Genomic DNA, 25,527 nt, shown 5'->3' with positions numbered 1-25,527 from the left:
AACATGGTCATCGATCCTCCGACCCATCTGCCTCTTCGGGAGGATCTTCTGTCGCAGCAACAGGGGACGGTCCTCCACCCGAACCTGTCCAGCCACCACCTCCTTCCGTGGAGATTGAGCGGTGGCAGTTGACGTCTTTTGACCTGCCTCCCGAAGTTTGTGATGTAATCTTGGCAGCCAGGCGTTCCTCCACTAAGACGGTATATGCCTGCCGGTGGAACAAATTTGTGGCATGGTGCACAGCAAAGGCTGTGGATCCCCTTTCTGCCCCTCTTTCTGAGGTTATCTTGTTTCGCCTTTTTTTTAGCCCAGCAGGGCTCTGCTCTGGACACCATCAAGGGCTAACTTTCGGCCATCTCCGCCTTCCTTCGGCTTCCAGTTCAGCCTTCTCTTTTCAAGTCCCCGGTTGTTATTCGTTTCTTGAAAGGAATAATTAATCTCTTTCCTTCTATTCCGTTCGTTATGCCTCAGTGGGACTTGAATCTAGTCTTAACCTATTTAATGTCCGCTCCCTTTGAGCTGCTTCACAACTGTCCTTTGGGGCTTCTGACACTTAAAACTGCATTCCTGGTAGACATCACATCTGCCAGAAGAGTGAGTGAGCTCCAGGCCCTTTCCTCCAAGCCTCCTTTCCTGTCTGTCCATCCGGACTAGGTGGTTCTCAGGACTCGTCCATCCTTCCTGCCCATGGTTGTCACTGCCTTTCACATCGGGCAGACCATCACTTTGCCCACCTTCTTTCCGCCTCTGCATCCTTCAAAAGAGGAGGAGAGGCTCCACCGCCTGGACCCAAAACGTGACCTTTCCTTTTATCTGGATCGCACCAAACCGTTCCGGGTGGATGACCAGCTGTTTGTTGGCTATGTGGGCGCCAAGAAAGGTCGGGCCGTACACAAGCAGACTATCTCCCTATCGGTCGTTTTGTGTATCAAAGCCTGTTATTTGCTGGCAAAGATGGAGCCTCCAGTGGGGCTGTGCGCCCATTCCACCAGGGCGACAGCAGGAACTACTGCTTTGGGACGGGGAGTTCCTCTAAATGACATCTGTCAGGCAGCTACGTGGGCTTTGTTGCACACATTTACCAAACACTACTGCCTTGACAGTCAAGTCCGGAGAGACAGCTTCTTTGGCCGTTCTATTCTCCAGGACTTTCTGGTGTGATATTGGTTCGCAGACCCACCTCTGGGGTTGGTATTACTGGGGTATCTATTCTAAGGTAAGGAATCTATAACTAACGTGTTTCTTTCAGATGAACAAGTTTCTTACCTTCGGTAACGATATATCTGTAAGAAACATTAGTTAGTTATAGATTCCTTACCGCCCCACCCATCCTCCCCGTTCTGCGATCTGATTTCTATGGTTAAGGATATCCTTTCAGGGCCCTAGTTTTGTGCACCAGTGGTCAGTGTCCTGCATGACTCGTGTACAGAACTAACGTCAGCGCGTGAGGGCGGCGTCTAAGTAGCTGCCGCGACGTCATCCCGGTGACCACGGCGCCAACGACGGATGTGGAACCAACCGACACCACCTTTCGACGCACAGAGGTACTGCAGACGAAAAAACTTTCTGGATCCAGTCTGACGCCTGGGGGTAATTCTAAGGTAAGGAATCTATAACTAACTAATGTTTCTTACAGATATATTGTTACCGAAGGTAAGTAACTTGTTCATTTCTTTCAGATGAAGATGTTACTTACCTTCCGTAATGATATATCTGTAAGAAACATTAGTTAGTTATAGATTCCCTACTGCCCCACCCATCTTCCCGGTACTGCGAACTGATTTCTGGGGTTAAGGATATCCTTTCAGGGCCCTAGTTTGGTGCACCAGTGATCAGTATCTTGCATGGCTCTGTGTTTCTGGCACCGAATGTCGTGTACAGAACTGATGTCAGCGTGCGAGGGCGGCATCTAAGTAGCTGCCGTGACGGCATACCGGCGACCACGACGCCAACAACAGATGCGGAGCCGACCGACGCCACCTTTCGACACGCAGAGGTACTGCTGACGAAAAACTTTCCGGATCCAGTCTGACGCCTGGAGGTAATGCTAAGATGTGGAATCTATAACTAACTAAGGTTTCTTACAGATATATCATTACCGAAGGTAAGTAACTTTTTTGATTCTGCAAATCAGAAATTGTCATCTGCACCTGCTAATTTCACAATTTGAATGCTAAAGTTGAACTTGGGTGCGCAGAAGTTTCCGTGATTCAAGTCTTTCCTAATTTACGGTTCAAATAATGTAGTTCTTTACCGCAAATGTAGGACATAACATTAGCCAGGCCGTTTTTTTGCACACTAAAATCAGAATTGTAACCTGGTCCTCACAGCAAGTCCTGTGAATTGTGAAATGCTGCACCACCCCCAGGAAGTGAACATTTGTCCTGTTTTACAGGATACATGCTGCAGATTCGTTGACTCGCTCATCTCACAGGCTACGCGCAGCTATGCCAAATTAGTATTTAATAGTGAAACGCAAAGTGCATAAAATCTTTGGGTCTGACTAAACACTCAGTTAAATGTTTTGACTGTGGTTTTAGGATGATAAAATGAGGCAGCCTAAAAGTGCTCCAAACTTTTAGTACTTTGATGCTGTTCTATCCTTACAATAGACTTCCAGTTTCCTGTATAGGGTGCAAAGAAAGGTGGCATGGCCAAGGAGGCCATCAAGGCGGACGTGCTCTGAGCAAGCTCCGCTATTTACCCCCGCTAATCTGGCACTTTTCCTGCCAGGAATACGACATCCTTGCCCCCAAACTTGTCCCCTAGTGCCCTCAGCCTCTACTGTGACTCCCTGGAATGAGATTGCCGGCCTGGGACACGGGATCGGCGAATTGAGGCGGCAAGACCGGTAGGCCTGGGCCGGCAACCCACGAGGCAGGCGTGCCAGAGGGGATGCTCTCAAGCAGCGAACGAACCGGCAGGGCTTGGGGCCTCTGGCACTGGTCGCTGGCTGCCTGTGGCGGACCGTGACGCACAACTGGGGCGCTGAAAGCGAACCGTCACTGAACTCGACGCAGATTGCTGATGACAGGCAGTGTGCCTGGAGGAGGACTGTGAGCCCCGAGAGAGGGCGCGGCGTGGAGCCGGGTGCCCCGTTGAATCGCCCTGCCGTGGCGGTGCGGTTGGGCAGCGTGACCCGCTCCAGGTAGCATACCTGCTGCTGTGTGGATTGCTTAAGGGTAACACAGCGCTACAGCCCTGACCCCCGCTGATGCTCTTAGACGGGGCGTACCTATCTCGAGTGAGCCAGCACTTCCAGGCTGAGCGCCGGCACATGTACGGAAGGGTAAGACTGGGAGCCACAGGGCATGAACTCGTGCCATTGAGAGCTACTGCGACCTCCACTCATGCTGTTCTTGCTGTGTACTAGGTCAGTGTGAGGACCGGTGCAGCATCCGTATAGTGACACGTGCTTGGGGAGCACTGGGATTTACACTACCATGCACACCAGCCCTCTTGTGCTTTTCTGGTGGACTTGGACACCCTTTTGAATTCTACCCTTGTCCTCTCTGAACCCACGTCTGCATTTTAGATATGGAGGGCGCGAGAAACATACATGTGCTGGAATGCTGTGCTCACCGGTGAGTGATTACCGGTGCCCCAGCTGCTAATCCCTTCTACTATTGCTCCTGTGTTGTTTTACATTACCGTTTGCCCGGGGCAAGGATAGGGCTGCTTGTGCTGCCGCTAGTTAAAGACCTCCAAACCGCAGGTAAGCGTCCCTCTTCACTGTTGTCCCTCACCAGTTCTACAAGACATCGATAGCTGCTTAAAGCTCCCCCGGCAGTGGACGGAGTCCGAACTAAACTGGACATTGCCCACCGGCTGGCCTCTACTACTGGTCATCCATATCTTGGTGTCAGATCCTTGGGGCTGCTCGTGCTGCCATACTTGGGGCTGCTCGTTCTACCCATCTCCCTGAGCGGCGGCAAGCGGGCCCCAAGTGGTAGAGTGGGATCACGTTGGAATGCGAGTCTGAAATTTGGCAGAATTAGTCGACAGTGCATAGCTACCCAGGGTGCTATTTCGAAGCCCCCACTGAGCACGACCGAATATTGGATGACACTGACACCTCAGATGGCCTGCTCTCCCTCTGGGCGAGTAGCTAGACTCTGTCCTGGCAGCCGTTGAGAAGGTTGGCACCGCACTAGACTCCACACGGACATCACTAGAGAGCAAGATAGATGCAGTCACAGCGGACCATATGCTGCCTCACACGTACCACTGTAAACTTGCAGACAGGGTCCTTATTGCCCAAATGGCCATAGCAGAACTACAGCCGCAGACCTGCGCCATGGACTCCGTACTACGCATGCTCTCTGAACAGGTGGAGTTCCCAGAAGGCTGAGTCGATGATGAAGCGGCGCTTGCGCTAAAAAAATGTAGGAGTTGTTGGCCTGCCAGAGGATGCGGAAGGGTCGGAGGCACTCACATACGTGGAGCAATGTCTACATCGGCTAATACCTCAACATACTTTTTTTTCGCAGTACTTTACAGTGGAACAAGCTCATTGTGTTCCAGCACGCTACTCCTTGCCGTGCGCCAGTCCAAGTCCATTCTTGTTCTGTGTGCTGCATTATCGGGACAGAGATGCAATTTTGCGAGAGATGTTTAAACTGTGAGAGATCACAGTGGATAAAACCAAGATCACACTGTGGAGGTGCAGAGACCACGCAGCTCCTTACTTGCAGTCAAATGCCGGCTACTTGAGCTTGACAATCAATATGCTCTCCTTTTTCCAGCATGCCTACGTGTTGCAACAGGGAGTAAAACACATTTCTTGGTCTCCCCTGAAGATGTATTGGACTGGCTGAAGACGGCAGGACATTCCGCACACCTGGAAGCCACAAGTTGTGGCAGGGCGGTGACGCTGCAACAGACCACCCCGAATGCGACGTTTTCCCCTAAAGGCTGTGCCGAACTTTGAGCAGGTTCTACAGGAACGACAGAAGGCCTTGCAGAGTGCGACAGCGATGGGTGACTGGGGCCCGACCTCTGTGCCTGATGAGGACTCTGTCCGCTCCCTCAGTGATGATGGGTCCTTGACCACATGTCCGTCCAGAGCTGACTCAATAGTCCCACTGGAGATTACTTCGCAGGTATCCAACAACATTATCTGGTGCTTATAATAACTGTTTGGTGCCATGCAGAGCCTTCATTACTACTGGGTCATGCTTTGCATTGCATTGCTGCTCAGTCTGTACCTTTTTAAAGTGTCATTCAAAGCACATTGCGCTATTACAGTGAACTCTTCTCATACACATAAAGTATCAGATTACAATGGCGCTGGAGGGTGCAAGTATTTGCCACCAACTATTCCAGTTATGCTCGAGGGCTGCTGCTGTGGGTCAGACCTGGGACCCCGTTTGTGGTGGAGGATACGATACTGGACCCGGAGAGCCGATATGTCCTGGTAAGGGGACAACTAGACGGCTTTTTGGGCTCTGTTTACTCACGGAACACTTCCCAGACCACCTTTTTTTGAAGCGCTCTCAAATGAGCTTTCTCACTGGAGTGGGGTGCCGTGGCTTATTGGAGGGGGGACTTCAATAGTGTAATAGACACACCCTTGATCGCTCCTTTCTCCCTGTACCCCAGACGACCGCCACCTCTGACGAGTAAATGCTGGCTGATTGGCTTTGGCAATGCCACCTGGTTGACTCATGGCACTCCCGAAACACAGTGGTGAGGGTCTACTCCGTCTATTTTGTACCTCACAACTTTCATGTCCTCTACGACAGAGTAGTGGCCACATCAGCATTGCTCGCTTCCATTACACCCATGGAATACATGGACATATACGCACTGATCACAAGCGACAAATTCTACAATTACAAAGGGAGGTCTCAGTACCTGCTATTCTTATCTGGCTCTTTCAAACTACTCTGCTGAAGGACCCCACTTATCGGGTCTCTCTGGGGTCGGTGATCACGAATAGTTCTATGACAATGCTGGCATGGCTTCAACTAGATTAGTGGAATGGTATGCCCTTAAGGTGACATTGCGAGGACATTGTTTGGGCATATAGGGCAACATGAGATGATCACTTACCAGTTACATCACCGGGTTACAGCGTAAGCTCCTAGGCTTGGAGAACCAGGCTGTGAGCGACCCCAGTGCTTTGGGTGCCCAATCAGAGGTGCATCACAAACATATTACATTATTGGAAAGGATGCCCTGCCTTAACTATGCTGTGCTATCAGTGCTCACACATGTTGCTGGGGACAGGTTAGGGTGAATCTTAGCATGGCTTGTCCACCAGGAACGGCCTCACAGGCCCATAGTGGCTCTATGCGCAGACACAGGCTTCCTCCTTTATACCCAACACGCCATTCATGAAGAGCTGGCACACCACTATACAAGTGTATATCAGTCTGTCCTGGAAATATATCTTAATGCGTATGCTTCAGTTTTTGCTGATCTTACCATACCTTGTATTCCCATAGATGAGCGAACTGAACTGGACGAACCCGTTGCATTAGACAAAGCTATTTGTTTTACCAATCTTCCTAACTACATCCCATCTGCATTCTTTCAGAAATGTGACCAACAGGTTAGGGAATTTATTCTGAACAAGTCGAGATGTAGAGTGGCCTTGACGAAGCTCTGCACCAACCACGGCCAGTGAGGGGGCTTACCTGCTCCACACTTTGAACAATGTTACCTAGATGCCCAAATCAAATGTATCGCTCAGTGGCTGGCCGGGCTACACCAGTCAGACACGACCTCTTCCTCACCCGTTTGGAACCTGCCCGCCATTGTCCACCTAGTTCACCCTTGCACAAGAGCAAGGGTACCAGAATCGCTCTTCCTAGGAGCGGTGCAGCAATGCTTCCGTAGATGCTTATTCATCACGAAGCGCGTACTCCCTTACGCTGTAGGGCTGGCGCTGCTGGGTGCACCTAGGGCTACTGGGACGAGAACGACAACAGAACTGACAGCATGGCACACTGCAGGTCTGCACATTATAATGAAGAATGCACACCCAGCTTCAAACATTTTCTTTAAACATTGCCCTCTGGCTGAAAAGGTTGGCGCACACCTCCTGGTTCACACTCTGCCCGTGGGTGCAAGTTGCTTCAAGAATCACTGGTGAACTGTGTTGTTATGTTATGTTATGTTATCCAGTTTTTTAAAGCGCAAACAGCTGCCCCAGCAACGGGGCGTCCCGGCGCTAACCCAACCAGTACCTGAGGGGTGAAGGAGGATAACCAACAAAGGACTAGATAAGGGAAAAGAGATGCGTTTTTAATTCTTTCCGAAAGGCAGTTAAGTTGGTTAGGGTGCGGATGTGTAGAGGCAGGGAGTTCCACAATCTTGCCCCCAAGACCTTGAAGGAACGTCCACCCATTCTACACAGCTTGGAACGGGGGACTGTCACAAGGTGTTGTCCTAAAGAGCGTAGAGTACGCTGAGGGGTGTAGGGAACAAGGAGCGGGCGTAGGAGTTCAGGGCAGTCCGAGTTAAGAATTTTGAATGCCGTGGTGAGGGTTTTTAAAATGGATGCGGGATTCAATTGGCAGCCAGTGCAGATTGCGGATGGTAGCTCTGGCCGAGCACCTGCGTGGGAGGCCAACCACTGCTCTGGCGGCCGAGTTCTGAATACGCTGCATCCGTGCTAATTCTGCTTATTTGCCCCTAAGAATAGCACATTGGCATAGTCCAGCCGGGCGAGAATCATGGACTGGATGATGAGTTGGCGGGTTCTAGAGTCGAAGAAACCGAGTATCGGGCTAAGACTTCTCATTAGGCCCACACACGTAGCTGCCACTTTCTTTGTGTGGGACTGGAAGTTAAGAGAGGAGTCGAGCCAAACACCTAGGTTCTTCACCACGTCTTTCGGCACGGGGGTGGGACCAAGCAAAGAGGGCCACCAATGGTCACTCCAATGGCTAGGGTTTTTGCCAAGGAGAAGCACCTCCGTTTTCCCGGCGTTCAGCTGCAAACAGTTGTTTGTCATCCACTGTGCAACTGCCGCTAGCCCATCCTTGAATTTAGTGGCCGAGGTGGAAGGGCCTTCAGAGAGTGTGATGACCAGCTGTGTGTCGTCGGCATACGATACAAGCGTAAGGTCCCACTCTTTTGCCACTGCTGCAAGAGGCTGGACGTATAGGTTGAAAAGTGATGGGCTGAGCGCCGATCCTTGGGGGACTCCCTGTTCGATGGAATGGGGTTGGGAGATGTAAGGTGGGGCTGAAACTTGAAAGGACCTGTCTTTGAGGAAGGACCGGAACCACTCAAGGGCGAGTTCGTTGATCCCTATGGCCTCAAGTCGAGTCAGCAATATGCTGTGTGAGACCGTTGTTCAATAGAATCAGGGTGCACAGGCTATGAGGTGGCTGTAGGCCCATGTAGCTCCAAGTAAACAGTGGAGGATTGAACACATTGGGTGATATGTATAAGGATGGCAGACTGACCTCATATGAGACACTGATGGATGAGGACGCCCTGCCACCTGGTCACTTTTTACTCCATAACTCGCTGATTCCTGCATTGGCAAACCACTGGAGTGATATGAACACTGAGCCGCCGACCCATCTCACAATCCATACTTACAAGTGATGGGGGGGGGGCAGACACCTCACACGCTGGCTTGTGGACTCTCTTCTCGCTCACACTGTTCCACAGCTCCTGACATTGCAGCAGCACTGGGAGGCAGACTTATTGCACCCCTGCGCTGAAAAGGAATGGGCTGCCTGAGGGACCTAGACACGTGCCATGCAAAGCCCGATTCATGCTTATACAATTTTACATAATGCACAAGGCGTGTCTCACTCCTGCCAATATAAACCGGTTTTATCAGAGTTGATGCCGCTTGCATGTGCTGTGCTTGTGCGCCCGCTGATTTACTACATATGCTCTGGGCATGTCCTCCCTACATACTTACTGGTATAACGTCACAATAACATTATCTACCTGCACTGAGCATCTGGATCTGCACAAGTGGAAGATATGTCTGCTGGGTCTGTACCAGAGGCATAGGAAGCATAGGGTGACTACCCATTTCTTAGACTTCGGATTTGTAGTGGCTAAGCGGCTTTTTACTCAACGATGGAAGTCCCCCACACCCCCAACATTTGTAGCCTGGAAGCGCTCGATGGTCACTTGGGCTCAAGCCGATAGCGCAGCTCTGCGTATGGAAGACACGGTTTTCCTACGAAAATACCTCATTGCCACCTACTGGGACATTATCTTAATTGCTGCATAGGGGAGACACGCTTGTCCTACGAAAATACCCCATTGCCACCTACTGGGACAGTATCTTAATTGAGTTACAGAATGCCTGCGCAGACGTTCTGGTAGTCACCACTGGCACTGCTCTAGAGGCCTCAGTCTTGTAGACTATTTATTTTGCCCCCCACACGCCCCCATCTCCCAAAGCTTTTTGTTACAAATATCCTGCACAACCTTTGTCAGTCATGGAAGGTGGATAGAGCAGTCTCAGGTTGTATAGATGCGTGGTCTGTTGCATTATTGGATTAAAGTTATCATAGTTCAAAGTTGTATTTCAATGGATGGATCTGTATACCACATCCTTAAAGAATGTTCATTGTGGGGAGTGTCCTGTTGCTGGCTTACTAGGGGTATAGAACTGCACCCATTGGACAGATGTTTTCTATATGTATCCCATGTTTATCTATAACCTTTCTTATGGGTTCAACAGCACTCATTTATTGATGCGCTTGACGTATACAGATTGCATAACATGACTTTGGCACGGCTCAGTTTGATTAACCTGTTTTTATGTATTCCACTGTATAACCTACAATATAACACTTGAATGCTTGCTGGAATGTGTAGCTGGTGAAAAACGAAATATATTCAATAAACTGATTCAAACAAAAAATTGGGGGTGGGGGCAGAAAAATCTACCTCCTCGTTCAGCAGCCATAGGCGTTGGCAGACATTTGATATTTGGGGTCCTGGCTGCCCAGAGCATTTACAGAGCTTTCAGTTTGCTGTCATGGGCTCTAGCCAGCGTTCTAGTTTTCTATTATTTATGGAACTGGAAGTTCTTTTTCTTTTAATTGAACCCTTAAATCTCTTTGAGTGTCGTGTATTCGTTGATATGAGAATAATGCCTCGTTGAAGGAATCTATACGCTTGTTTTTCATTTGGATTACATTATCTTTTCTGCCAGATTTTGCCCTTTTATAGACGAAGCCGCTAAATGGGTTATTTGCATGTTTAATGCGCCCTTCAGACATCATCGCACATCAGTTTGCAGTATAATGTGGCTTTGGAAAATGTATGTGTCTCTGTCTATGTATGCATGTACATAATTTAGCTCGTATACGCCTTGAAATTTGCACTATATATATATTTTTTTTAAAGGGATTATAAATAAATACTGACTCAGAGCAAGGTCACTTAATTGGCCTAAAAGAAAATTATCCTAATTTGATGTAGCCCAGTGACGTAAAAGATATCATGACTTGTATTAAAGAGTTCTCTGTGCAGCTTCCTCGCTTCCAAAAACAATAACTTTAAAGCATTTATATACGTGCCCTTACAGCTTAACAGTCTTGTACTCTTGTTAATTTTCTCTGCTTGTTGACTTCCCTGACCATCAGGGCTCGTATTGAAGAAAGTTGGTAAAAGAAGGCCTTCCAATGGCTCGCGACATCTCCATCAGCCATTGCTCTTCACAAAGCGCTCTGTACCTAGAATGAGTGCAGAAGGAATGTTTTTACTATATCACACATGATCCGAAAGATCATTTGTTTCGACTAAGGGGACAATGAAGAGGAAGATCCTGTTACATCCACAGGTCAAGCCCAAATATTTCTACATGACAAAATGTGCAAATAAGATTTGATCCCAGTTCCTGTCCCCTCTTAGACCTCGGTTCATGCAGGCCGCCTGGCCAGAGCTGAGACGCTGGTGTATGGGCCCTGCCACATAATAACATTCGATTACTACTATTCTTCTCCCATTTAAAGATGGCACCTCAAATTCACGGATGTAATCAGTTGCCTATTTCAGCAACATGAACTCAGCTGCCACACTGAAACCCAACATAGAGTGGGTTAACCACTTTATTCCAAAGACATTTGGCTGCCTGTATCACTTGAATACAAACACACTAACAACATTTGGAAGACAAGCAACGTGAATAAATATTCTTGCTTGGTTAAAGTTTATGCTTATTTTAATGGGTTGTCTGCCACTAAATGGAGGAAGAATGGAGGCACTTCTTTTTAGATCCCCAACATACGACTTTGTTGACTGTGGGTTTGAAGCCAAAACCAATATCTAGTGGGCCAAAGCACTGGGCAATGCTTGATCGAAGCATCATGTTTGAATCTCTTAAAAAAAAAAATGTGCATTTTAATAACTTGTGTGACACTAGAAGATACATTGAGTCAGATATTAAAAGGCCAAATGATTTGTGCCCTAACTTTACCCCAAATGGTGTATGTTAGAAATTGGGATATTAGTTGAGAGTTGTGAGAACCGAACTCAAATAATAAACACAATCCTTGATAGGGTGAATGTCTGAAGTTGTTGAATTAACTTGAGCTCAACCCCCTGGTAGTTATGGCATAGAGTAGACAGGCTTAACTTAGAGGTTGTGTGTGTATAATATTTATGCAGTACTAAAACAGTAATAAATACCAAATGCAAAACAATAAAAATCCCAAAATTAAATTAGATGAACACAGTAAACTTTAATAAACAAAATGACACCACAATAGCAAAAATCCAATAAGGGGAACCAGAGAAATTAATTTTTACAGTTTTAAGTACAAATAGTGCCACAAAAAACAAAGTGGCAATGTTTGTCATTGGTTGCTGTAGAACAAGATCTAGGTACAATTTGACGCCCACCGCGTTGGACTGCAGGTTGGATACTCTAGCCTGTTTCGCCCTTTTTAAAAATGTTACCTTCTGACTTTAGTGCCAATCCACCACAGTAGTACACTTCTAAAGCACCCCCAGGACCTCAGGGGAGGCACTTAGAGACTCATGGGGTGGCAAGCAGAGGCCAACAGGAAAGTCCTGTCCCAGTCTAGTTGCCACTAGTCAGCTGGACATTTGCAGGAGAAGGCCTTCTGTAGCTTGTTGTCTCCCTGTAGATTTACCAGGAGGTGAGCCTCTTGACCTTTGGAGTTCACTTCTTTGTCCTGGCTACAAAAGGGAGAGCAGTTCCTATTGCCTAGGCTCTTCACGGGTCTCAGGTAGCTTCAGTCCTCTTCTGATCTTCCACAGCTCCAGGTGTGTTCTGAAGTGGGTAGCTGGAAGTGCCACATTTATGCCTCGCATAGGCTAGGGAATGGAAAGGACCCCTGGGGATGCCCCCAGGACCTCAGGGGAGGCACTTAGAGACTCATGGGGTGGCAAGCAGAGGCCAACAGGAAAGTCCTGTCCCAGTCTAGTTGCCACTAGTCAGCTGGACATTTGCAGGAGAAGGCCTTTTGTAGCTTGTTGTCTCCCTGTAGATTTACCAGGAGGTGAGCCTCTTGACCTTTGGAGTTCACTTCTTTGTCCTGGCTACAAGAGGGAGAGCAGTTCCTATTGTCTAGGCTCTTCACGGGTCTCCGGTAGCTTCAGTCCTCTTCTGATCTTCCACAGCTCCAGGTGTGTTCTAAAGTGGGTAGCTGGAGGGGCCACATTTATGCCTCGCATAGGCTAGTTAATGAAAAGGACCCCTGGGGATGCCCTAGCCAATAAGGGAACTGTTACCGGGGATAAACCTAACCTCTTTGGGAATTTTCAAGATGGGCAAAGTCTTCAACCACACTTAACTTTGGCTCTGAGGTGTGGAGGTGTTTGTTATAAGTGTACTAAGGTAATCTTAGTATCGTCCCCAGCTAACCCTAAGCTCCAGGTTTGAGCAGTCCCTGGACTCCCAGCAAACATCGGAGACAAACGTTTGGTTAATCCAAAGCTGAAGCCAAAGCTGAGCTTTCAACAACCAGGCAGTGGATGCACACAACTTGTTTTGGCTTTCTGTTTCCCTCCTTTGAAGTGTGCCCAAAATGAGATATGTAAACCCAGCAGACCTGTCAAACTGGCTGTGACTCGGATGTCAAAAGAGGCCCACTGTGACTGGGGTCTGAATTGCTGGGAAGACAACAGAAGGGCCCTGGTCACATGTCAACTGAGATTTGCCTGTGACAGTGGTGGCCTCTTTAGCTCAAGCAGACCTGTCAAGCAGGAAGGGACATTCAAGCAGACTAAAACTTTAATGTCAAGGAGAATCCTCCCAGCCTGCCCTGCATAGTCTGTCAGGTTCAGATGGATCATCTCTGCCCATTCAGGTCATCCTTTTGTTTGCTCCTGGGATCAGTTCACACCTCCCCACAGGGGCGCCATCACACTGCTAGATGACAGCTAAATACTTACAGACAGGCCCTCAGAGGCTTTAGGCAGGCAAAAAGTAACTTTTCTAAAGTACGTTTTTCTGTAATAGGCACAATTAGAGTTTACAATTAAATTGAATTCTGTTTAACAATTGAGAATAATTCAATTTAGCAAACCTGCTATAGTGATAATAGCTTTGATGTGCTACTCCCTCTAAGGATATGTTTAACATTAACATTTACATATCCTATTTTTAAATGCCATGGTCTCTGCCTTATTGGGCAGTAAGGCTTACTTAAGAGCGAATTCAAATTATTTAAAAGGAGGCTTTTAGTCCTGTCAAAAGGGGTTATTTTGACTGGTCAAATTTTCAGTTTTGACCTCCAGAGCCTGGCTACTGGCGACAGGCCTGCAATCATGTTTGCATTGTCACTGCAGCAGGTGGCACAATGAGTGCTGCAGCCCACCGCTGGCAGTTACCTTACTGATTGTGTATACTTTGTGGCTACCACATACTAGGGAATTATAGGTAAGTTAAATATGCCAGTCAGGGTTATTCCAACCTCATTATTTTGAAAGGAGAAGCAGTAGCACTTTACCAATGGTTACTGGGGTAAAGTGTACATAGTTCTAAATCCAGCAAAAGTATGTGTGAGCAAAAAGGCCAAAAACGTTGGGGGGTACCCTGCAGAAACAGCACATTTCCGGTAGAAGATGATGCAGAAATTTACAGAGTCACATTCTGCCTGATCGGAATTTCGCTGGTAATTTATAGAAGGAAGACAGCCATGACTTTTGTCTATAGCACAAATATGCTGAAGATTCTGATTAAAAGGGAAAGATCTCCTTAAAAGTCTACTGGGACCACCATCAAGCAGCAGACGATTAATGTTTCTGTTCTAACTCAGAAGGAGCAGATTTCAGTCTCGGTGATGGTACACAAAAGAGCATTATTAGACAGATTTTCTCATTTTAACCCAGTTTGTATATAGTATATAATTCACGAAAGCTCAGGGGCTTTGGTTGTCCTTGAAGTGAGTCTGTAAGTGTTTTTCAGTAAGGCAGGTCCAGAGTGGTGGGGTGGGCCTAGATGTTCCTCAAAGAGGGGCTGGAGTACGTGAATAACACGCTTTTCAGTGCTAAGAAGGGAAATCCTAAATCCCTCATATTCACAGCGCCCTGGCATTGATCAGCATTTGAGTTTTACTCTCAAGCTGTAGCATAGCCCCCATGGATTGCAGTCAGATCCTGAACTTCTGCGTCCAACATAAAACGCAGAACTCTATCCACTGCAATCTGTTCATGAATACCCCCACAGCAGCTTCAACTCGAGCCACTCTGCTTTCCATCCTCACTAAGCAGGGTTCAGTGGCTGTGACCATTTGTTTCCATTTTTATCAAGATTTTTCAGTATGCTGTACAGAGCCACTTGCATCATCTTCTGCTCCTTGATAAGTTCCCTGTAGCTGAGTCCGCATGTACCTACTCTGCAGACTCTTCCCTTCAATGGTTCGAGGTGTCAGACGTCTTTGTCATTCACCGTATTTTTTATCTACTGTCCCATTCCTCAAGATACATCTCTTACACCATCACTCAATGGACAGTCTTCGTTTGGAGCACACTGGAGTAAAACACACCTTCTCGAAAATGCTTCCAGACTCCATACTCTCTCCCACTAGGGCACACTGGCTGCTCCCTTCCACTCAGGTAAGCTGATGCCTGGCCAACAGCTGCTCCGAGTACCCTCCTTGCATCTCGTGTGTAGCAGGACTTCTGCACAGCATATCCCTTTCTCAAGCAGCGCCAGAAAACCCAGCACGGCTTTTGAACACCATCTAAAAGCTTGATTAGGTCACCAAACCCTAGGGGATCCCAGGCATTTCTCTTCTTCAAGAAACTGTGGGACACAGCAGAAACTGTAGGACACAGCTTCCTCCATGTGGATCCATCCATCAATGCAGAAAGATATTGCAGGTTGATGTATTTGTGCCTTTCACTCGTTCTGTACAACAATGGCCGGCGGTCAGTGGCATTGTTGACTTTGCTCTGTGCAGCAGTAGAGGTTGGTTGCCTCTAGTTACCCTTCATCTCGTGCATCCTTTGTCTTTTGTCCTCTCCAGATGGCATCACCATACTGTTGGTTTAACACATCCTTGGGGCCCTCCTGGAGGAGTTAAAAATCATGGGCTCTGCAGTAGGGAGAAAGGATTGCGTTGCTGGCCTTTAATTTAACCCAGAAAACCTCTGCACTAGGGCCTAAATTCTCTAGCAGATAGCAGCACTGAGACAACAGGCCTTCAGTTCCAGAAGTGGCACATATATTTACATTGGTGAGATGCTGCAGTCCTGGGCAGTCAGGCAGATATGGTTCCTGCGCGATTACGGTTGTTAATGTTATTAGCTTTATTGTAATTGTTAGAAGAGATGTTAAGTAGATCAGAGATGTTTGAAAAGCTATGTTCACATGAACAAACTATTTGTTGCACATAGTTCATTCATCCAGGAGCTGTTTTGGTGGGTTTGGGCTTTACATTGCCATCTGGGCGCTGTGTTCTTTAAGCTGTATTTGTCCCTGTAGATATCTCAATATACGCCAACTTCCACCAGTAAACGCGCCAATAATATTTAATTGTGCGCTCACAAGATAGCATATGTTATTTTATGCTTGCTTGTCAATATTTGATAACTTAAGACGAGGTGGAGGACTTCGACACTCAATGACGAAACAGAATGTGTATGTCTTGAAGGTTCTCAGGAAAAAAACGTGTAAAGCGCTGACATAAATCCTTTATATGAACTACATATAGTTTGAAAGTTGTATTGTCACATACGATTGGATTTACATTTGTTTGGACTTGTATACCCACAAGCTATACACCTCAAAGCCCAGGTAGAGTCATATCATTGAAGCGCTGGTGCGCCTTTAGTGTAATCTAGAGCTGATATTTATTTGCAGGATATCTGACCCAGAAGAAACCTGTCATTTTGGCTACAATCCACGAGTTGCATTTAAATGTATGTATTTTTGTCATAATCGTTTTTCAAAGAAGCTCCTAGAAGGTAACAAATATTCATATTTTTTTCTTTGCAGAAAAGGTTGTTTCTGTCACTCAAATTTATCCGTCACAAGGTAAGAACATTTTAACATAGGATAAAAGCACAAATTATGTATGCATTTTATTTGCATAATATAACATGTGTATCCAACTGGTGAAATGCCCAGTACTTTTAATTGTCAAGTAAATGGCTAGCCTTTGTGTTGCATAGTGGTATACTGAACCGCATGACTTTGGTGAGACTCGATCATCTATGGAGGTGGATGGAGTGGGGGGGGTGATGGAAGTCTTTATATCCTTCCAGTGTACCAGACAGTGTACCAGACAAGGATGCCCACTGCCACCCATCCTTTTTGCTGTGGCTCTGGAACCTTTACCAGCTAAACTACAGCAGCACCACGCAAAGTACACTCTGCACTTTTTAGACAGACCCTTTCTAATTTCCTTCTATTCTAATGACATGACACTATATATTCATTTATTAGGTTTTGAAACCTGGCAGGTCTCACAATAAACTCAGGAAAGTCCTCCATCTTTCCACTTGAATATACAGGAAGAGTAGAGGTGACTTTCCACAGGTGTGGTGCACCAAGCCAGTTAAATACCGGGGGTATTTTGTTAAGTCGCGATAGAGAAGCTGTCATACAACTGAATTATGTCCAGGCACTTAGCACTCTGGAGGAACAAATGAACAGGCGGATTATGATCCCACTTTCAGTGTCGAATAAACTAGGATTAATCAAAATGATTGTCTTTCTAAATTGTTAGACTTATTTATTAACGTACCTTTTATTCAAACCACCAGCTTTTTTAACACATTGCGGTCTCTGTTGATTAGGATGGCTTGGGCTGAAAAAAGACACACAATAACCTGAGAAACACTGACACTACCCCATAAGTTGGGAGCATTCACAGCCCCTGATTTAGATTTGTTCTATGCATGTGTACAAGCGCAGTCTGTGTACTATTGGTTCCACCTCCAACGTTTTATGGCACTTTTTGCAGTGGAATAAGATGTTGCATCCCCCATACCTCTACAGGCTGTCTTCTGGTCCAGGCAAATGTAAAAAGAGATACATTAAACTCAGTGCATTGCACCATCAAAGCCTTCGGAAAATTGAAAGATAGAACAGGGAACACAATAATCGATGCCACTGAAATTCCGCTGAACAAACACCTATTGTTCCCAATGACAGCAGTGGGAACTAATAACCCCCAGCTACAAAAACTAAAACTACCTGCCTGATCAGACTTATATGAGAGCGGAAAGTTCATATTGCTGGACAGTATGAACTCTGGAGTAGTAGTTAAATAACACATTAGATAGACTTAGAGCTGCAAGCAGAAAGATGTCAGGATAATTCCCTCCGGAGCCAAAGACCTTTGGCCCTTTGGCAAAGGTTCTAGAGACAAAAATGCCCAAGAGATTTATAACCGTATTATACCATGAAACGTAAAATAATACTCCTGTGCACAACCTTCCTGCGCGCCCTGGTCGAAGGAGGACCCTGGAGTGCCACTCACTAATGAAATCTGAGAATTCTGCTGCCTTCATACCGGAGAGCTATTGCCTAACAGTAGGCTGAGGCTTATACATTAGCTCTTCCTATTCAGAATATATTATCACTCGGCCACTTTACACAAGTGGAAATTGAGGCCGGATCCCCGATGTGAACTATGTAACATGGAAGAAGCCGTTTTCTCTATTTGGCATGGAAATGTGTGGGAATACAGACCTATTGTGAACCCATTTTTTCACACTTTACAAACCATTGTGGATACCCCCATTCAGAGGTCCCCAGAGGTGGCACTACTGGGATGGGTAAAGAAAAGTACCATATCACGCTAGGAGATTTACCGCCTTGGTCCTCCCGATAGCCAAGAGCCTGGTTGCCCAAAAATGGGGAGGGACTGTGTCCTACCCTCAGATGATGGATGAAAGACCTCACATACTGTAAGGAGCCACTCAAACTATATGAGGAACTGTTACCCTAGGCCTCCCGCCCCAAGGACATTTGGGCACCATTTAAACGATACCTGATGGAGGCCAATATAACTGACGGGAGTCAGATGCAGGAGACATTCTGATGAGCACTCCTCGTAACTGCTGGATTATTCGGATTGGGGGAGGGGGGGATCTTGGGGCACTGTGTTGATTTTTGTTGCTGAGATTTTGTGCTGTAATAGTCTGAGAACAAATAAAAGTTCAATAAAAAGAAAGTCAGTACTTCCCTCGTCAAAATATAGAAGAGGAAAGATTTACTTAAAATAACCAATATGTTGCTGAAGTAGATCTAAAGAACATTCTGGAAAGTCTCTTAAAGAATTGAAATGACCCAGAATGCTGCAGTGCTGGAGAACAGGAAATTCAAATAAAGTAGCTAGAATTTTGTTGGTTGCCCAACTGCCCAAACAAAAGCACTGGGGCATCTCAGGAACCAGAGCTCCCCAGCCCTCCACCAATTTGACAATTCAGGGCTTCTTTCCTCCTACACCTCACTGCATCTTTTAAATGCACAGGCTGCCATGAGACTGCCTTTTTGGGAAGACCACCCCATCCTTTGCTCACTCCTTGACTCCCGGGTCCCTCTTCTGTATCCCCTTGGTCAGCCTCAATTTTGAGCCGTCTCCATTCAGCATTGTTGATATCCCTCTCCCGCTTCTACTCTCTCGGTGACATCCTCCCTCCCTTGCTCAGATTACCATATTCTCATCATTAGTCCCTGCTGCACTTCCTTTAAAATCTTTTCACTCTCTACTGAATTTTCAACACTTGTTGGTACTGCCAGTATTTTTTCTAGTAAAGGATGCTTATTCAGCAAGCATTCCTGGGCCTTCAAGCAAGTCATTCCATTGACGAACTGATCATAAATCATTTCAACAGCATCACTAAACATGGGTGCCCTAGCATTCACAAGGGAATCCATTAAGACTGAAGACCCCCCTCCATTGCAGTTGGTAATGGTGTTAAAAACTTTATATCACTATCATAATGGTTAGCAAAGCATTTCTCATCCCAGCCCAGGAATCCCACAGAGCACGCAACCAATTAATGTAACTGATTACACTTCTTCCTTAATTTCTCAAAGTATTCTAAAGCAAAGACTTTTTTCTCTCAGCTGAGAATGATTTCCATTATTAGCCATCAGGGAATTTCCCAAGCTTGTAGTTCATTACCTTCACTTCTCAAGAGGTTCCAAGGTACCTTGAAGGGGTGCTATACTCTGCCAACATTCTTTTTCAAAACATTTATTACTACATAATATGTTCTTTTCCCCTATGGACTTTGTTTCCTTAGTCTCTTTTCATGAGATCTGTTAAGACGGTCAATATCCCCTAGAACCTGCACTTTTTGGGGACCCTGTGCTCATACTGCAACATTTATTTATAGATTTTATAACAACTAACTAATGGGGTGAAGTTTCCTGGGTCTAAACCTACCCACTTAGAGCATTTTCAAGATGGCAGAAGTCTTCAGCCCTATTAATTCCCACACTCTTTAATTACCAACCATTTTTTGGGTATCTCTATGAGCCAGTATTGACCTTTTTAGTGATATTTTACACACTGTGTTAGAACCACACATCTCAGTCATCTTTTTAGACAGTTCCAAATGCTTGCATAATATGTGGTTTCCGACACAAAATTTTCGGCTTGCCTTGAAAAAGTCTCCTTCAGGATGAAACATGTTGGCTGCTGCATGCTCTTTTGAAGTTCACGTGAAAATAGGAAGTCATTGAATTTCTTGCCAATAAAGTAATCAAGGAATTTACAATTTGGTGTGCTTCTACTGAATGTTAGTGTATCTTTGAAATGATTGTTTCCAGTCATTCAAGTGACACTGCTAGGGAGTCAGATGTAACAGTGGCCAGGGCATTCTTCCTCATTCTTTTTCTATTGATCACCAATAAATGGAGGGTTCTAGTAAACTGTTTTCTTAGGCGACTTATATATATTTTATGCTATTATGGTAAATGTTCAACATCTATATCTATTCTTCCATTACTATGTTTGCAACAGTTGGTACCTTTTACTTGTATCTGCTGTGGGTCTACATGTGCCCCGTGGGGGCAGGACCTATGCCGCCGCTGTGGCGTGAGTAAAAGACTGGCCTGTGAGCCATATACATTGCTGACACTACAAGCTATATGCTGCCCTTCTGATCTTGGGGGCTGTGAACATATCCTTTCTGGCTCAGCTGGGTGATGGTGCTGCGGCCATGTGCTGCTATCATTCTTTATGGGATCCTGGTGGCTGTAATGGAGACCACAGGGTGCCCTTCCTGTGATCTTTGTCCCCCAGGCTGCCGGCCTGTTTTTGAGCATTTCTGACCTTCTGGCGAATGTATGGTGCGCAGAGACAGAATGCGCAAACATGATGATAAGCAATAGAAACTGTTGTTTGAGTCCCACCATGTGCAAAGAATGGTGGATACCGGGGCCTGGAAAGCCTGCTCAGGGCCTAGTGGAACTGGTAGAAGACATGACATAAGGACACCACTCAAGGCAATGCAGTATAGTTTAACATCAATTGATGGCAAGATTTACTAGCATGGATTTTATGAACACTAAAATGGACAAGGAAAAGTAATGACAGCCAACTGCAGAAAAGTGAATTTCTGATGTGGTGAATGATATGCGCGCCAGGATCGAAACAAATCTAGACCTGAAGAAAGTACTAAATCTAATCAAGGCCAAAAATGAGGACCTTGAGGCTGAAGGCGCAGCAATCTTTGCATACATGGCATACCAGAATCCACCAACACAAGCAGACAGGAGTCTTACATCTAAGAAATGCTTGTGACCCTGTTTGGGGTAGATTACCTCTCACTCATGTTCATGATGGAATGGGTCCATCTCCTCCTGGCACCGAAACCAACACCAGGGGTGCTGGTGCAGCCCATAATTGCCCACCCGCTCAACTTTAGCGACCAAGATTTGGTCCTCTGGCTGGAAAGGGGAAGAAAGGCCTGAACTACAATGGGCAACACATCTCTATTGTTTTTTAGGTCGAGCCTAACGCAGTGCGCAAGCGCTGCTTAGGAGTGACCTCTTGGAATCACTCAGGACTTTTTGGGAAACTCGTGCATGTACTGCACTGTTTCCGATGAGCACTCGTGCATGTGTGACGTTTACCTTGCGGGAGCGAGCAGCTGCGCTATCTGTTTGCCATCTGTTCGGTTTCTATTTCAAAGGCTTCGTGTTCACGTTGTGGCCGCGTGTCCGGGCACTGTTTTCTGTACTGGAGAGGATCTCTTGGGATTCCAGAGGCTAGCAGTGGGGCCGTGTGGATATTAGGCAGTCAGCACACTACCTCCTGACCACTAGATGGCAGCAGTACATTGCCCGTCACTATTTGGTTTTTGAAACCATTCTTTAACATGTGCCCTGCGTTCCCGCTAATCAGTCTGCAAACATTTTATGCAAAGCCCCCATAAGTAATGAAATGTGACCGAGTCCTTTCTCTGTCCCGATGTCATAGTGTTCAATACTGTTAGCATACACGTTAGGATTTAGGATTCGCCGGCCTCCTTCCTGCTGACAGAAAGCATCTACCGGTACCCACTAATTCACCCCGACCCCCAGCACCTGGCACGGCTGTGAAAGGAGGAAACTTGCAAAAAAACAAAATCTGAATGTCACCTTGAAGTGGAATTAAGGGGCGGAGTGTTGATGCTCAGCCGCATTCCAGTCACCAGCTGCATTACTCCCAGGCCTACCACGGAGAGTCAGTGAGAAATTCACCTCGCTGTGACTCTTCCCAGAACTAGCACCATTAATAAAAGTGTTATTTCAGAGAACCGTGGCACGGCCGGAGTCCCCCAATGCCTGAATAAGAGTGCCATGGGACCATAACAAGCAAGGCCTCTCTGATATGGCAAGTGTTTTTATCATCATGATATCCTGCTGGTTTAATCATGTAAATGATGTGATGTCCTCCAATATTCCCAGAGAGATGACTGGTCTCTGCGCGCTCATTCCCGACCGATACAAGGCAGAGTTATTTCACAGGCAGTACGCTTAAAAATTTGTATTCCTTAATAAAGACAAAGCTTATTATGCAGTGGCACATTAACACCTTTATACAACAAGCTTCAAGGGATATTGTTTTCTGCCGCTGCCCGTATTTTTTTTTTTTGTGCGCATGTGGCTTCACGGCTAAAGCGGCGGATTTTGAAGCTGGGGAACCAAGTTAGAGTCTGGCGGGAGGCCCAAACATCCTGTGATTCTGGGAAAATTACTTTATCTCCCCCTGCCAAAAAAAATAATACGTGTATGTGTCCGGCTGTAATGCAACTGGTGCTCGTGTAAAGCGCTTTAATACCTTCTGGTCGAGTTCGTGCTATATAAAAACTGCAAAAAAAAAAAAAAATTGCAAAAAAATAAAGCTCAATGGCCATCTTTCCATCTTGAAAAATTGGGGAATGATCGAAATTAGCACAAATCATCCACCAAAATGACCTGCTACTATGGATTCGTGTTCTTGTGCCTAAGAGGCATCACTCTTCTGAGAAAAGGGCACTAATGTAGGATGAAGATAGGAAAAGTTAGAACCTGCAGAAATTCACTGGGGAGAATTTTACAGTTTTTGAGGTAGTATAAGCATTTTTGTCATGCACTCACTATCCACCAAGTATTGTGTTATTTTCCACATTTACATTTTTCTTTACGAGACCTAGTATTTTAATATGCATTTCATTATCTTTCATTTACATCTTATTGCTAAACGATATCCTAGTTCTCACTAGAAGAGCACACTGAAATGTGCAAAGAGCTACAGCCCACCTTAGAGTACCAAACCCTATGCAGTCAGGCTTTCCTGCAATTGAAATATGATGTGCAACATTGCTCATTTATTTGTGTTGCATATGCTTCTTACAGTTTCAGGCACAAAAGCATATTTTAAAATTCTCTCAGTAGGGGTGTCTGATGTTGGCCAACGAGAGGCCTAGGGATGCCAAATTTGTAGGATTTCCACTATGTGAATCATTCTGTTTTAGGATTCACTGTAAATGTATCTCATGTGAATAGCCTGAAACTCCAGCGTGGCTCCGCCTTCTGCGGACCAACGGTGGACAGTCCCGGTGAGGGCGTGCACCTTCTCTTGATCATATTTTTATAACTTCCAAGAGTTAGGCTTTTCTATCATGAAAACCTTGGAAAAGTGACTGCAGATTTTTTTTAGAACCCATCCTAGACAGTCAAAATTGAAACTGTTGAAACGGAAGCTTCGTAATGTTTGTGAAGCATGTCCTACATTTGATTATACCTCCCCTGACTGCACACTTTGAGATTATGACCGCAAGCTGCACTCAGCACAGAGAGGGGCACTTGGGAACACTGAAATAACAATCTTGGCATTATCCAACATCCTTAATCTATCTGAAATCAGGATTAGGAAAACTACATGAGACATCACAATAATCGAAATGCTCCAATCAGGAGAGCTGGCAGTCTCACTCACTATAAAGGTTAAAAAACAGTAGATTAAACTTTTAACTAGATGTACTGTACCCACCGCTGCCCGAGGGTATTGTCATTATGTCTTTACTACACAAAGCATTCCTCTAGCCCCCCAACACACCCCACTGCCCGAAAGGGACCTACATCCGATCAACCAGTACCAAAACCCCCCAGGCCTAACTGCACCTCAGCACCAAACGCCTTCCAGAGACGCCATTGTGAATCAAACAACACTCCCGAGTCGGGCAAGAAAACAACTCTTAGCCCGTGTGCCTCCCCTAGGACTGGGCGTTTTGGACAGTCAACAGCCCGGAGGTGACTGCCTTGTCAGGGTGGGACGTCTGTGCACCAGGGGTGTGGGGAGGAGCCAAGATCCAAGCGATGAGTCCTGTGCGGCAAGCAGGAACGAAGAGACCAGCCCGCCGCATCTCCTGCTCCTTTTCAAGGTGCACGTTCATCACCCTGTGACCCTGTAAGTACTTAAGTGCTTCCGGGGCAGTGCCTAGGCGGCTAACTCTCGCCCAATGTCAACCCCTGGCCCAGGGTGAGTGATGTGACCTCAAGCTTGCCCCCCGGCTCCCCGCCATAGTGGGGAGAGACTTGGTAAATTCGAACAACCTCTCTTGATATGCACCCCTTACACATGCTCCCACCCATTCGCCTTCCAAAGATTTTATTTTTTCCTAAACCAACATTGTGACGATGGGCATATGGACTCTGATATCACTCCATTCTCTCTCTGAGCGCCTTTATGTCAAACCTTTTTTTCGTGGTTCTCTATATCCACGCAGGCACAACGGCGGTGCATGACACCCTTCCCTTCAACATGAAAAATGGAGTCTCCCCAGTTCTAGAATGAGGTGTAGTGCGATAGCTCCACAACATGTTCCTCACTTCTTTTTCCTAATTTAAACCTTTGCCTAGAGCCAACTGAATGTTTTCCCCCAACACTCTATTGAAGCTCTCAACTAGGCCGTTCTGACAAGGATTATAATTTGTGGTCTTGCAGTGTTTGATTCCTTCTTTCTTAAGAAATGTGGTTGACTCTTCTCCCACAAATTGTGGACCACTGTCCAAAACAATTACTCCTGGACACCTCTCACGCCTGAATATCTCTTCACAAAATGAGATCACATTAGCTGTTTTCACTTCTCTCATGTACGTAACCTCAGGCCATTTGGAAAAATAGTCCACAAATACCAGGGCAAATCTACTTTCATAGCCCAGATGCTCGAACGGACCGCAGATATCCACAGCAACTCATTCCTAAGCTCTTCTGCGAAATGCCACTGGTACAGTAGGTGTTTCACAAATCTTGTGCGTTTTGTCTCTACATGTATAAGGGACACAATTCCTCACAAATCTCTCGACATGATTGTTCAGGCCCAGCCACCAAAAATAATTACGCGCTTTCCTTTTCATGGATGATATGCCACTGTGTCCTTCATTCAACAAGGATAAGGGGAGAGAATGTGGGCCAACACCTAGGGCGGTCGACCTCAAATCTGGGGAACAGGGTTTGAGTCTCGGCAATGACACCCGACATCCTGTGATTCAAGGCAAATCACTTAATCTCCCTGTGCCTAACAAAAAAATTAATGTGTCCGTCTGTAAGCAACTGGTGCTCATGTAAAGCGTTCTGATACCTGATACCTTCGGGTCGAATTCGCACTATATAAACCCCCCCCCCCCCCCCC

At 46.2% G+C, this 25,527-nt stretch overlaps 1 protein-coding gene across 2 annotated transcripts in view; it reads left to right on the top strand.

Moving 5' to 3' along the window:
- DGKQ (diacylglycerol kinase theta) overlaps positions 1 to 25,527 on the top strand; it is a 1,093,519-nt gene that overhangs the window by 953,241 nt on the left and 114,751 nt on the right. For both annotated transcript variants that reach the window (XM_085636612.1, XM_085636613.1), the window contains exon 14: positions 16,403 to 16,441. In XM_085636612.1, the coding sequence (XP_085492738.1) occupies positions 16,403 to 16,441 (39 nt within the window). The remainder of the gene's footprint in view (positions 1 to 16,402; positions 16,442 to 25,527) is intronic.

Source organism: Triturus cristatus, chromosome 2_1 (assembly GCF_964204655.1).
Source record: "Triturus cristatus chromosome 2_1, aTriCri1.1, whole genome shotgun sequence".
NCBI classification, from domain to species: Eukaryota; Metazoa; Chordata; class Amphibia; order Caudata; family Salamandridae; genus Triturus; species Triturus cristatus.
Note: the sequence above shows the minus strand (reverse complement) of the source record. Positions and strands in the feature narration are given on the sequence as shown.